At 36.6% G+C, this 12716-nt stretch overlaps 2 protein-coding genes across 3 annotated transcripts; both read right to left on the bottom strand.

Annotated features, from left to right (window-relative positions):
* Positions 1-878: 878 nt before the first annotated feature.
* Positions 879-3231, bottom strand: LOC133874044 (uncharacterized protein At3g17950). Of its 2 annotated transcripts, XM_062311877.1 has the most exons (4): positions 3134-3231; positions 2845-2970; positions 2566-2718; positions 881-1564 (listed from the first exon to the last, which is right to left on the bottom strand). In XM_062311877.1, exons 2-4 carry the CDS (start codon positions 2854-2856, stop codon positions 1091-1093), a joined length of 639 nt encoding a protein of 212 aa, XP_062167861.1. In that variant the 5' UTR covers positions 2857-2970; positions 3134-3231; the 3' UTR covers positions 881-1090. The 2 variants fall into 2 exon arrangements, with proteins under 2 accessions (XP_062167862.1, XP_062167861.1); XM_062311878.1 differs by lacking the exon at positions 3134-3231 and having other exon boundaries at positions 879-1564; positions 2566-2738; positions 2845-2975.
* A 909-nt stretch (positions 3232-4140) lies between these two features.
* On the bottom strand, positions 4141-8129 carry LOC133874233 (uncharacterized). The gene is made up of 5 exons (XM_062312105.1): positions 7502-8129; positions 6497-6554; positions 6300-6417; positions 6079-6196; positions 4141-4593 (listed from the first exon to the last, which is right to left on the bottom strand). The coding sequence occupies exons 1-5, from the start codon at positions 8048-8050 to the stop codon at positions 4540-4542; spliced, it is 897 nt and encodes a 298-aa protein (XP_062168089.1). The 5' UTR covers positions 8051-8129; the 3' UTR covers positions 4141-4539.
* Positions 8130-12716: the final 4587 nt, after the last annotated feature.

Raw genomic sequence — 12716 nt, forward strand, 5'->3', positions numbered from 1 at the left:
ATTCTAGCATTTTCTTTAAAACTTATACTTTTTACAAACTGATATACAGTGCATAATTGAGGAAATGATTTAATAAAAAATTGGAAGCGTCAATTTTAGTAATTAGTGACTCACTTGTCGATTATATAATCTTAATTATTTTACCAATTATAGATCGTGAAATTGTAGTAAAGTCTAAATAATGAGCCCATAAATCTGCTAAGATGGTAGCAACAACCTCGTACAATGAATTAAAACCCAGCTAAATTCGAATTAAGATTATTTACAACTATTTGTCTGAATTTGAGAGAATTTTGGCAGATGATTGTGAGAAACCACTTATAGGACTCACTTAACCAAATAAAAATTTGGCTGTCCAAATTTCTTAAATTCGGACAAATAATTGTAGAGAATCCTTATCCGCTAAATTCAATACACAGTAGAAATGAGAAGGAAAAAAATAAAAGAAAATAATATTTTGAAAGACACAAAACTTATTGAGAAAGTGATTTATAATTCTAAAAACTATACTCGTAGCTGAGAAGACTATACTAACATAAATAAGAGTTTAATGCAGAGCTGTTTGCCAAAGTTGCCGCTTGCCTTGATGCTCATCCCCTGAATACACAGATACACAAAACCCTCCTTGAAACAAATGCAATCCGAATCTTGCCTCCTTCCCAAGAAATTCATACCCCCAAAAAAAAAAAGAAAAAAAGAAAAAAATCATTGATTATGAAAGTAATACACAACTGCAATATAATTAGAATGCCGTGACAGTAAAAATCGGTAATTGATCTTTGTTTTTTTACATAATCAAGATCACGCGTCTATAATTATTTGCCTTGATACTCATCCCTTAAGTACACATACACAAAACCCTCATTGAAACAAATGTATTCGGAATAAAAGAAAAATAATACTATTTAATAGATTGTTATACGACTGCAATACAATTAAGATGACTTGACAGTGAAAATCAGTAATTAATTTTTGTTTTTTTACAACTACTGATCTAAAAACTGAGTTTCACTGTTGTCGCATTATTAAAAAATGTACGATATTCATATAAGAGTCTACTACATAGCATTACTGGTGATTATGGAAATCATCATTTCATGAGGTATCCACGCAAGCATGAGAATAGCAATGGAGCCCCATACCCATTGCCATCTAATAATTGGTTGTTGGATTTTCTTCCACCACTGTCGTCCAATGGAGCACTTGACTGAGGACCAACTCGGCCACCAACAAAAAGCGAGTTTGTGTCCGAAGTGGGCAGGGTGGGTGAGAAATCAGTCGGTCCATAAATGGTGGGGCTCTGGTTCCTTCTGTACACGCTCGCGGTTCTCCTCTCTGCTTCAAGAAAGTGGCGAAGAGATGGGGCGTTGCTCCCGTTCACAGCATCAGTCGTTAGTTTTGAGCATAGCGAGAACAGCCAAGGTTTGTGCTTGTAGTTCCTTCTGTCTCTTGAGGCTTCTGCTGTTCTTCCCCTTGTCGATCTTCGTGACAGCTCTAAAATGCTAGAAACTCCAATGAGGCTGCCGAGCGTGATGCTCTTGTCGTGGAATAATGACCCAGTGGACTGAAAACCAACCACATGGAAGAGTTCAAGGAGAAAACACAGAGCATGAAAACACCATGCATAGTAGCTAGGCTTTGTATCTTTCTTGTGTTGTAATTACATTGAACATAACTGAAGCTGAGTACGAGGGTTTAACAATTTTTTTATTTTCTCAGTAAAATCTGGAATTATTCATAAAAAAAACATCAGATTGTTGCTCTCTTAAGTTTAAAAAAAAACTGAGCTAAAAATTGTATTTTGATTTTATGAATAAGAAGCGTCTTTGCAAAAGTAAAGACGAAGATTTTTCGGAGGGAAATTCGTTTTAGTTGCCTCAATAACATGCCACATTTTTAATACGTGGCATTTTTCAAATGTTTCGATGCTTAAAAACGACTTCAATTGTGTAATATGTTGAGAATTTACAATATCTTTATAATTGTAGGGAATCCGAATCCGATTATTTAATACTAAGAAAACAGCTCCACACCTAAGGGGCAAACGCCATCATAGACAACCATGTGGAAAGAGTAAAGTGATTTCAACTTTAAAAATAGGCATGAACAAGAGATTAATTAACTGCGCACATGATCACATCCACGCATACCAAAGCAGGTGGGAAACATCAAACATAGATGTAGAACTTGAACATAAATAGTTTTCTGTCATCTTGGTAACTTGTATGAATGTTATTCTTAATCACCAAAAGGGAAAATTTGGTCTGAACTCTGAAGCAGACCTATTCATTCTAGTTCATATATACTTGAATGAAATTGCAGGTCTTCTCAGTTTAATAATAATATAGAGCTAGAGTACGTGGGAGTGTGTGTAGTATTTCGATGCCTGTCAAAAACTGTTTGACAGCAGAACGAAAGCAGAGTCATCATAGAAGCAAGTAGATAAGTATAAACAAAATAAGCATGCTGGGTGTTTTGTCTCCTTCTCTATGTTCCATTGCTGTCTTCTTTTCTTTTGTTTGTTTTTGACTAGAGGGATGCATTCCTTTTAAGAGAGATACTGACCTCAGTTTCAAGATCTGAAGAAGAAATGGTGGTGGAGGTGGGAGAACCGGTGAGTAGAGTGCTGAAGGAGACTGATCCAGACAAATCACGATTTCTCACAAACCCAACTCTCGCATTCAGTGGTCTCAAGCCCAAAGGCCACCCCTCTTCCGCCTGCATTCCAAATCAATCATCTGGGTTCACTCGTATACTTAAAATCTCCAAATGCCAAGGGGAAACAAAAAAGAAAAAAAGAAGAAAAAAAAAAGAATCAATAAAAGCATTCAGCATATATAGTACCTGTCGTGCCATGATTCTCTAGCCCCAAGGATTTGGAAAACTGGGACTGATTGATGTACTATGAGAAGCCCGGGGAGGTGACCTCAGAGAAAGAATGAACTGTCATTTCCACCACTATCCCTTATTCTGACCAAGTAACAGCAAAACAAAGAAAAGGAAGAGAAGAGTAAAGAAGATGCACAAGAAAGTGAAGTGCTTGAACCTGAAGCAGTCCAACCACATTTCCTCTGAGCGCAAAGAGTCAAGCAAAACATTGATGGAGAAAAAGAAAGAGAGAGTGACGCCTTACCGTTTCTTGTATGCATCTTTGGCTAAGCAGACAGAAGTACAAGCGGAAGGTGAGGAAGTGAGAATAATTTTGTACGCGAGTGAGATAAAAGGGGGGAGCACCACACTGGAGAGAGGGCCAGGTGGAGGCAGCAACTCCTTTCACTAAATGACCACAACGCCCCTCCCCCCATTGTTTTTTTTTTTTTGTAAAAAAAAAAAAAATAGAAGGAGAAATTAATAAGGATTTTGAAGCTAGTTATGAAGAAAAGCAATGGGTTGTCATTTTTAATAACGAGAGAAGAAGATGCCAAACAGAAAAATTCAGAAGGAAACCGTTGTGCTTTGGTGGAATCGACTGTTTCAACGTGTCTTTCCAGGGTACCTTTTACTTTTTGGTCCACAAGTTCTCTTCTTTCTTTATTTCGGGTCTGACACAAGCTTCGCTTACTATCTCGTAATTCAGCCCAAACTCCACCAACGTCCGAAAATGTGCTCTCAATGTCTCAAAACTATTAATAATGAAATAGTGCTGCATAACAACACCAAAGATGGGCGTCATTCTCCACATTTACATTTAGTTCCGTTTCTTTGACGTAAAACATTAGTCTAACTTGAAAATATTTTCAATTAATCAAAGAAAATAACCTTCAGAATACGACGTAGAATAGTTTATGATGATGCTCTTCCACACCTCTAGGCAGGATATTGTGAGATGCCCTTAATAAAACCTACCTGCTTAAGCTGCCCGAACTCTTACCTAAGCATGTGAGCCTTACACATGCATTTTCACAACTGCCCGCCAAAATTGCAAACAATATGGACAATCAATTGCATTTAATCTCAATTTCAATCCCGAAGGCTTTGTATTCTCACTCTTCCTCTATAGCTCCTCTCCATTGTTTCTCTTCCTCGCAACTCCTCAAATTATATGAAAATATAAAAAAATATTTGCTAATTTTCAATACAAGCCAAATGTCAAAAAATATCAACTAAAAACATTTTCCTTAAAAAAAGAAAAAAAAAAAGAAAAAAAGAAAAAGAAAAGACAAATACAAAAAAAAACATTTTCTACCGAATCAAATGGGACCTTGAAACAATTATCCTCTTGGGCTCCATTGGCCCAGCAGAATGCCAATCCATGCTTGTCGGCCTATCACCAAGACTGGTAAGACGTAACATCTAACAAAATCTACGGTTACCCAATTTTGTTCCTCTTTCCTTCTTTCTTTTTGTCTCTTTTAGTTTGAATGGCACCAATATCATAAGTAATTAGGCAGGGTTCTCCCCCGCTCAACAAGCATATACAGATGGAACTTTTGCTTTCCCTCATTTTTACAATTCTCAATAAAAATCAGTTTTTTTTTTTTAATACATCAAGAATTTAGTCAATCAGAAACTACAAACTGTATATAAAATTGATCATTTTCATCTCTGGACTTGGCTTGCACCAGGTCGATATTCTCCAATTCCAAGCAGGTCCTGCGAATGTGAAACTATATGTATTGAAACTTTCGGTAGAAAAGTACGCAATATCAATAATATACTCCGTAGTAAATAAGGAAATCAAATTCTTGATCTTACTTTATTTTACCAAAATTAAATGGTGACAACCTATCAACTTCCCTGGGGAGAAGCAAGTTATAGAGATCTTAAAGAAAAGAAAAAATCATTGAGGGGAATGTCACGGGCATAGAGGGTGCCACTCTCTGGTGTGCTATTGAAAAAACGAATGTCACTTGTACGCAAGACTAATCTTGATGTCACAAATAGCTTTTCCAGCAGGCGGCAGTGCATGAAATATCAAATAACACAAATCATGGCTTCCAAAGCAAAAGAAAACTAAGATAGCCTAAGAATAGGAGTGGAAATGAAACAATGCAATTAAGATCATGGATCACACACCATTTTCCGCTTGTTGGCTAGCAAAGGAGAAGAAAAGGGCATTAGATTGTTTTTTTTTTTCCTTCTTGTTGGATGAGTGAGTGAACCTATTCGAACTAGGGACCTCTGGTTTTAAGTTTACTACCCCTTAAGGTTAAAGCAACAGGAATCAGTTAATGAGGCAAGACAGCCCATCCTGATATTACTCATTCAAACAATGAAGTATTTGAGTCATTAACAGGTCAGCATTGAAGCCTGAAACATTGCTGTGGCACTTCCAAGCTAATCATCTCAATTTGTCGTCGTTATGTCTAGAAATCTATCCCTATCCTAACATTATATCAAAGTCTTCAGTAACCTTCATAACCAAAGCGCTCCAATATGATCTTCTTCAGTAGTGGTATCAACAACTTTAACATAACATTGACACTTGCCAGAACCAGGCTTCAAGAACCTATGAAAAAGTTTCTACACAAGCACCCATCAGGTCGCATACGTCTACGTATAGGACACTCTTCCCATGGAAAAAACACTTTGAAAGTGCGTGGTTTAACAAAATTACTACTTCTGTCTTTTGGACTATATCTTGTAGAATCTGCAACCAACCAATGGTTTTTGAACAAATGGCATCTCCTTCCTTCCATAAACAAGGGGTGTGATGGATGGGGTCACGGTTTTGATTCCATTCGATACAACTAGCATTAGTTGCATCTGCCTATCAAAAGATGTGACTAACGGCAATAAGGTCAATAATGTTGAAGCGCAATTCAGGTACAATGTAAGTCATTTAGTCCATACCACTATTTCCATCTTATCTGGGGCACCTATTAGGATCCACAGAAATATATATATATATTAAAGCTGCAATTTAACAATATGGTAAGGCTCTAAATGAACTAAGCTGGCCAAGCTTTGCCTTAATTGGTTCAGCGTGTGATTACGACATTAGGCTAAACTCAACTTGATCGTTTAAGCTACTGTGTCTGGTAATGTATTTGAAGAAACCAGCCAGAGTGCAACATACAACTAGTTGAATCAAAAGCACATTTAGGCACAAGCCAACACAAAGAGGGAATTATATACCTGGCAGGCTTTATTTTTGGCTCTGGTCTCTGCTGTACTGGGTATATCATTATTTGGTTTTAAAAACCTTTTCTCACGCCGCTCACATGATCCCCATGCATCTGCGAATCTACCACCTCTGGTAAGAAAAGAAGAGAATAGCAAAATAGTAATCAGAGCAAAAAATATATCAGATATACTATAAATGATATGACTTAATCCTCGAGAGCTAGAAAACATACTGCATGTATGCTCGAACCACAAATTCAGCACGCTGAACATTACGGTTCTCATCAAACTCAATGGTCTTGTCTTTGATTTCAAAAGAGAGATTGAAGTAAAATGATATCTTCCTCCAGCCTGCTTAATACAGATGCCCCATGTTACATCTACTGCTCCATGTTGAAACAGCAAGAGAGAAGATACCCATGACTTTTACCTGATTTTTTTATGAAAGGGTGTCCAGAAATCATTATGTAATCAGTTTTCTCCAAAATCTGTCCATTGAATGACAAAAGACAGAACTTGATTAGAACAATGTGCAGGGATTCCATTGGAATGTTTTATGTTGGCATGTGCACCCATCCATTAAGCGATCATGTAACAACTGTCACCGTGTTATGTCTATGCAGATACATTTAGTTCACTCTGAACAAATGACTATTAGAAACTCAGAATTCCAAACATTATGCTTCAGAACCCATCTGACCAAGCAGAAAATGGTAAGTTACGCAAGTAAGAGAGTAAAGTACCAACAAAACAAAAAACAAGTTATTCAAATTCAAAAATTTGCCAGCCACCCAATCAAAGAAGATGACAGGGTCACATTTGACGAAAACGACTGCAAGTACAGTATGTAATATACTTTTGTGCAGGAAAACTCAAGTTGTTGTTTCTTAAGGCAAACACACAACAAATCTCAAATTCACCAAAATGCCTTAGCAGAGAGCAGAAATAGGACAAAGGAAGATGCTGAAGAAACTTCCTCCAATATCAAAAGAAGCATGATGTACAACAGGATGTCTTGTGAGCACCAATTATGGACACTACCATAGGCATGTAGTCGTCTCTCATCAAAATAATGCCGGCCTTAAATCTTACATAAACTATTATGAGTGACATACTCATACCCTATCTGTCAGTCACCAAACCGCAATGGATTCTACTACAGTACTGCTAAATTGTCTCTTCTATAGTTTTATATCTATACTTTATGCCATATCGTCCATTCAGAGAGAACGGAAATGGGCAAAGGAACAGTGGCAGAGCGCCGAATCCATCATTGTTGAAGAGTTACTATTTTGTATATGTTATATACCGCACTTGTAAGTAGCATCTATATAATACGAAATTATTCGCATATATACCATTAGCACATATGCAAAGAATACAATTGTTTTGAAATCTAATCAAAGCAAAACACAAAACACATCAAAGTAATTACCGCCATAGCTGCATTCTGATACTCCTTGAACAGCGAAACTGAAGGAAATCTTCCAGACAAGCTATGCCTCACATTCTCCTCCTCTCTCCACTGATAGCTCCCCAGGGAGCCCTCCGAACGAGCGCTAATCTCCTTCACGGCGAACCTCCCAATCTCCGGCGACAAATGCGATTCCGGAGACGAATACACCGGCGTGGTAGGCGTGCGCTGCACATTCCTGACCACGAAGAGAGGACTGCTGCTCTCGCTCACTTCCGAAGCGCAAGTCCTAGCGATCTTGCGCGGCGGGCGATAAGTCCAGGGTTCGTGCACCACCTCGCTCTCGGCCGAAACCCTAGAATCGGCGTCAGTAGAGGTCCTAGGGTTTCTAGGGAGCTTTGTCGGCGGCGAGGGGTTAGAGGATAGGGGTTGGAAATTAGGGAATTTGATCGCGAGCGGTTTGCGGGACTTGGAGGAGTGAGAGGCTGCGGCGGAGTCGATTACGGCCCACAAAGTGGCGTCGTCGAGGTCCTTGTCGTCGGCGACGGAGTAGGGAATTGGGGAGGCCATTTGTGGAATTAAGATTTGGAGAATACGAAAAAAAAAAATTAGGGTTTTACCTGAGAAATTATGGAGATGGAGAACATCTGATTCCATATTTCCATGTCTTTGGGTCTGAAAAAGAAGGAAATGGGCACGGCGCGCGAGAATGCTTTTCGAATTCAAACTGTGGGAGGCACTGAAACGGCGTCGTAGCACTTGATTAAGTCGGTTTCTGCCTTTCAGGTACTGTTACAATTAGTGAGGAAATTAGGCCAGCACGAGACCCTCGCAGTCACATAGGTTCTCCCATATTTGTTGTCCGGATTACAAATTGCTACTTATCCGAATCCCTTAAAAAAAGGGCAGGCAGCAGGCTCGTGGTGATTTATTTACTTATTTATTTATTTATTTTGTTGTTGTTTTGTTTTTTTAATCAAATAAGCAAAAGCAAGTTACATGATCGAACAAACATAAAGGATTAGATACCCCTAACAACAAAGCCTAAACGAAAAAATGCAGTAAAAGAATAAAAACAAACAATAGGTAATAGAATTATTCATGATCTTAAAGGAACTATAAACAAGCCGAGCTTTTTCAAGAGCCGTGCAAGGCTGTGACAAATGGCAAAAAGACTCGGTGAAGAGTCTCAAGCGGTGAATGCAGCAACCATTATTAAGTGATTGTTGCAAGAAAGGTAGTGCAGAAAACCGAATAGAAACTTTTGAAGGATGTACACTAGCAACAAATGTCTCTTCCACTAAATCAAACCACATCAGAGCAGGTAAACAAAAACTCAGAGAAAACAAAAAGAACAGCAAAACACAATAGAAAATACAGAAGAACAACAGAAAAACAACCGCTCCACAAATATTATAGATATATCATAAATCTGAATTAATTACGACTTTGTAAAAAGTTCAAGTAAAAACTGGATATTTGTATATGACAACTAAAATGATTTTTTTTTTTTTAAAAAAAAGTACATTAAAATAGATTAACATGCTTAATATACAATGACCAAATATAATCTTAGTAAAACACTACTTGGAATTATATTTTGAGATTTTTTTTTTTTTTTTTTTTTTTTTTTTTTTTTTTGTGTGTGTTTTGCATTATTTGTTAATATATCTAAAAAGAACTTGATGATAATAATGATGATGATGATGCACTACATTGGCAAGTATAGCTATGATTTTAACGATTGAGGCGTGGGATGTGATATTCATATGATACTTTTTATTAAACATTACATCTGAAACTCTTAAAAAAAAAAAAAAAAAAAAAAAAAAAAATTCTATTAAAAATGTATCATTTAAGGGTATTATCGAGTGATTAAATTGTCTACTCCTCTTCATATATGTTAGTCAGCGTACATTAATTGTGTATATACACATAAAATGAAAAAAGAAAATCAAAAGAAATAAATGAATTGCAGCTTTGCCACTTGTGTACGTATCAGATCACGTCAGTTCCATTTCCCTCTGGCCTCTGTAATGCAAAGATCAGTATTTACGAAAAAGAAAAAGAAGAAAAATTAAAAAAAAAACGTTTTCACACAGATGTACAGAGGCGTTTCTGATGCCATCAAAAATTATGCTTAACCGAGTCCCTTGAAACGACATAACGCGGTTCGCTCGAAACGCCGAAACGGAGTGCAAGATTCTTCACCTCCTTCTCCAGAGTCTCCAATCAGATCCAAATTGTCCTTGAGATCCACAACTTCGTCGCTCCTCCAATTGCCCCGGTTCTCGCTCTTCGAATCTGCCACGAACACCTTCAATTCATCGACGGGCCACTCGAAATCCTTGGCCACTTTCTTCGGCTTCGGCTCCGGATGAACCTTCTTCGCGCGGCCGATCTTGGAAGAGACCGCGGAGAGAAGAACAGGATCCAGGTAATCCTCGAGCTTCTTCTTATCCTTCTTCAATGTCTTGGACTCTCTGAAACTCACCTTAAATTGAGATGAATTGCTGCTTGGAACGCCATCTCTGCCATACATAATCGAATTAAACAACAAGAAATTAAATTCCAAAAAATTTCAGTAGAATTGCTAGTGACAGAGAGAGAGTGTATATACGGAGATGAGAGGGATGAGGTTGGAGGAGTAGAGAGGAGAGTGGGAGGACGAAGAAGGCGTCTCCGTATGTCTTCGACGGTCGCAAGAGGACTCGAAGCTTCTGCTCTGCTTCTGTGCATTGTGTTTTCCCGCCTTGAAACAACAATTTCTACTATAATACCCATACTCATTACTCTATATATATATATTGCTAGGGATTGGGCCGACTGTGGCCCACCGGGAAAGTCCAATCACTGCCCAGGGAGCCGATGAGCTGATAACTGAATATGTGCTCGTTTTTCTTCTGTCCAATTCTTGTCTTTGAGTCTTTATTACCGTTTTTAATGGGATTGAGATAAGGTTATGTTTTAAATTTGGGGAAAATCATATTCAGTCCCTAAGTTTTCATTTGATTTAGATTTAATCCTTAGGTTTTCAATTTAAAAAATAAGGTCTTTAGTTTTGCCCAAGTTTTAAATCGATCCATCTATTAATTTAATGTCAAAGTTAACAATTTTTCATTTGTCACATGTGTTACATTTAATACTATAGGGTTCATGTTAGCACCCAATACAATGTCAATGTCCATATCAGCATCAAATTTAACGGTTTTTCTATCTAATGTTACAAATTTAAAAGATTAAGATGACGAAAGAGATGATTTTTTTAGAATTGGGTCTTCTAACGATTACTTGACGGAGGCAAGCCGAGGGTTTTGTTCTTCCAGATTCAATTCCGTCATGACGGCCTTCTGTCAGACATCTGATGGAACTTGGCCGAGAGTTTTGTTCTTCCAAACTTGAAACCGCCGTGATAACATTATAACGACTTCCTACGAACACTCATATAACCATTTAAACACTCCATTTTTCACACCAAAAGCTTGGGAGAAATAAAGGACAACCTTTTTATGGTTTTGAATCTAACTCTTATAAATAAGACACACAAAGCATTAACTAAAACATTAAATGCATGCATTTAAAAATTTTAAAAAGTCTTTATTGAAAATAACCGTAGAAACGTAAAGGTCTTAAACATAACATCAATAATGAGTTCAGAAATAATTCTCTTTCTTGTGCCCTAAAGCACTTATTAAACTACTTAAACTTAAAACATGTCATGCTTCTAAATTTGCTTTCCTGCCTCCTATTGCATTTCATCGAGCTTAGTAAGCATTATTCCCCAACCAATATAAAATCAGTTGGGTAAAACTAGTGTCCTTAAAAACATTTAATTGACAATTAAAAAGAAAACTTTTAAAATTCATTCTTCATAAAACTTGGACTTAAAAGAAAAATTTTTGTTTATTCTTTCTCTCACTATGGCCTATGCATACTATGATCCAACTTTTGGGATCATGGCGTCATCTGTGGTCGATTAGGACATGCTCTGGCAAGTTGATTAACTTCTAAGTGCACTAATTAAGCTTAACAAACATAGTTGTGGACTACCCTATCGTGATTGCACTCCATCCCAACCCTGGTACTATGTGGTACTCTCTCATTTCTTAGGCCAAAATATACTCTTAATATGCCCATGATTTTCTCTTCTTTTTTTTTTTTTTTTTAAAAAAAAAAAAAAAAAACTCCTTTCTCATAATCTATGGGCAATATAAGAGGTTTTGTTTTGTTTTGTTTTTTTTTTTTTTTTTTTTTTTTTTTTTTTTTTTTAATAAAAGGAAACTTTTCTACTCTTAGTACTTCGAATTTGAGTGACATTACAACGTTTGAACTTTAATACAAATTTTCATGAAATAAAATCGTAACCTGCGGTAATAAAACATAATCAATTTAGAACGTTAATAATCATACCACTCATAAAGTATAACACAAGATCATATCATAAAACCTATACATATATTATATATAGATGAGGTAAGGGATTTAATTTACTTACATCTTAGCTGCTAATAGGCCGACCGACTTCTCAGAACTTGAGTAACAAGTTCCCACACGTTAGGCTATCTTTCTAAATCTAAACATATCTTATCTTAGCTAGAAGTTGGCATTGACAAAGACCTTTCTTGGTTTTTCCTCATAAAATTTCTCCTTATAAAAAAGTAGGATTATGGTTTAATTCTAGTTAAACCCTGTTTTCTTTTAAATAATTCTAAATATATATATATATATATATATATATATATATTTTTTTTTTTTTTTTTCAAATAAACATTCTTTTGTAAAAATAACATTATTTTGAACTTTCCATATTTTAAAAACATTTTGTTCTGGAAAACACTCATTAGCCTATTTTTATTTTAGAAACTTAATTCTAAAATTTCTTGAAATTCTTAAAATCATTCACAGGCCTTCTACGTTAGGGAATCACCAAGATTCACCCATTTAGACCTTCTCTTAACTAGTTTTTAAATTTTAAATCCCCAAAACATTTAATCAGGCCTAACCACACAATTAATTACTTTTGGCCCATTGTCTCAATGAATGGTTCTTTAATTTTACGTTTGTGGGAGAATCTATGAGAGCTGGCCCTAGAGAGAAAAAGAAGAAAGAAGAGAGGTGTTTGAGGAGGAGGGAGGCTCTCCCCAATGGTGCTTCCCTCCTAGTCCTTCTAGGGCTATAGAGGTTTTTTGTTTTTCTCTGTCTTAGATCCAGTGGAGCTTTTGTTCTCCTAGTCCTT

The sequence above is a fragment of the Alnus glutinosa genome, chromosome 7 (genome assembly GCF_958979055.1).
Source record: "Alnus glutinosa chromosome 7, dhAlnGlut1.1, whole genome shotgun sequence".
NCBI classification, from domain to species: domain Eukaryota; kingdom Viridiplantae; phylum Streptophyta; class Magnoliopsida; order Fagales; family Betulaceae; genus Alnus; species Alnus glutinosa.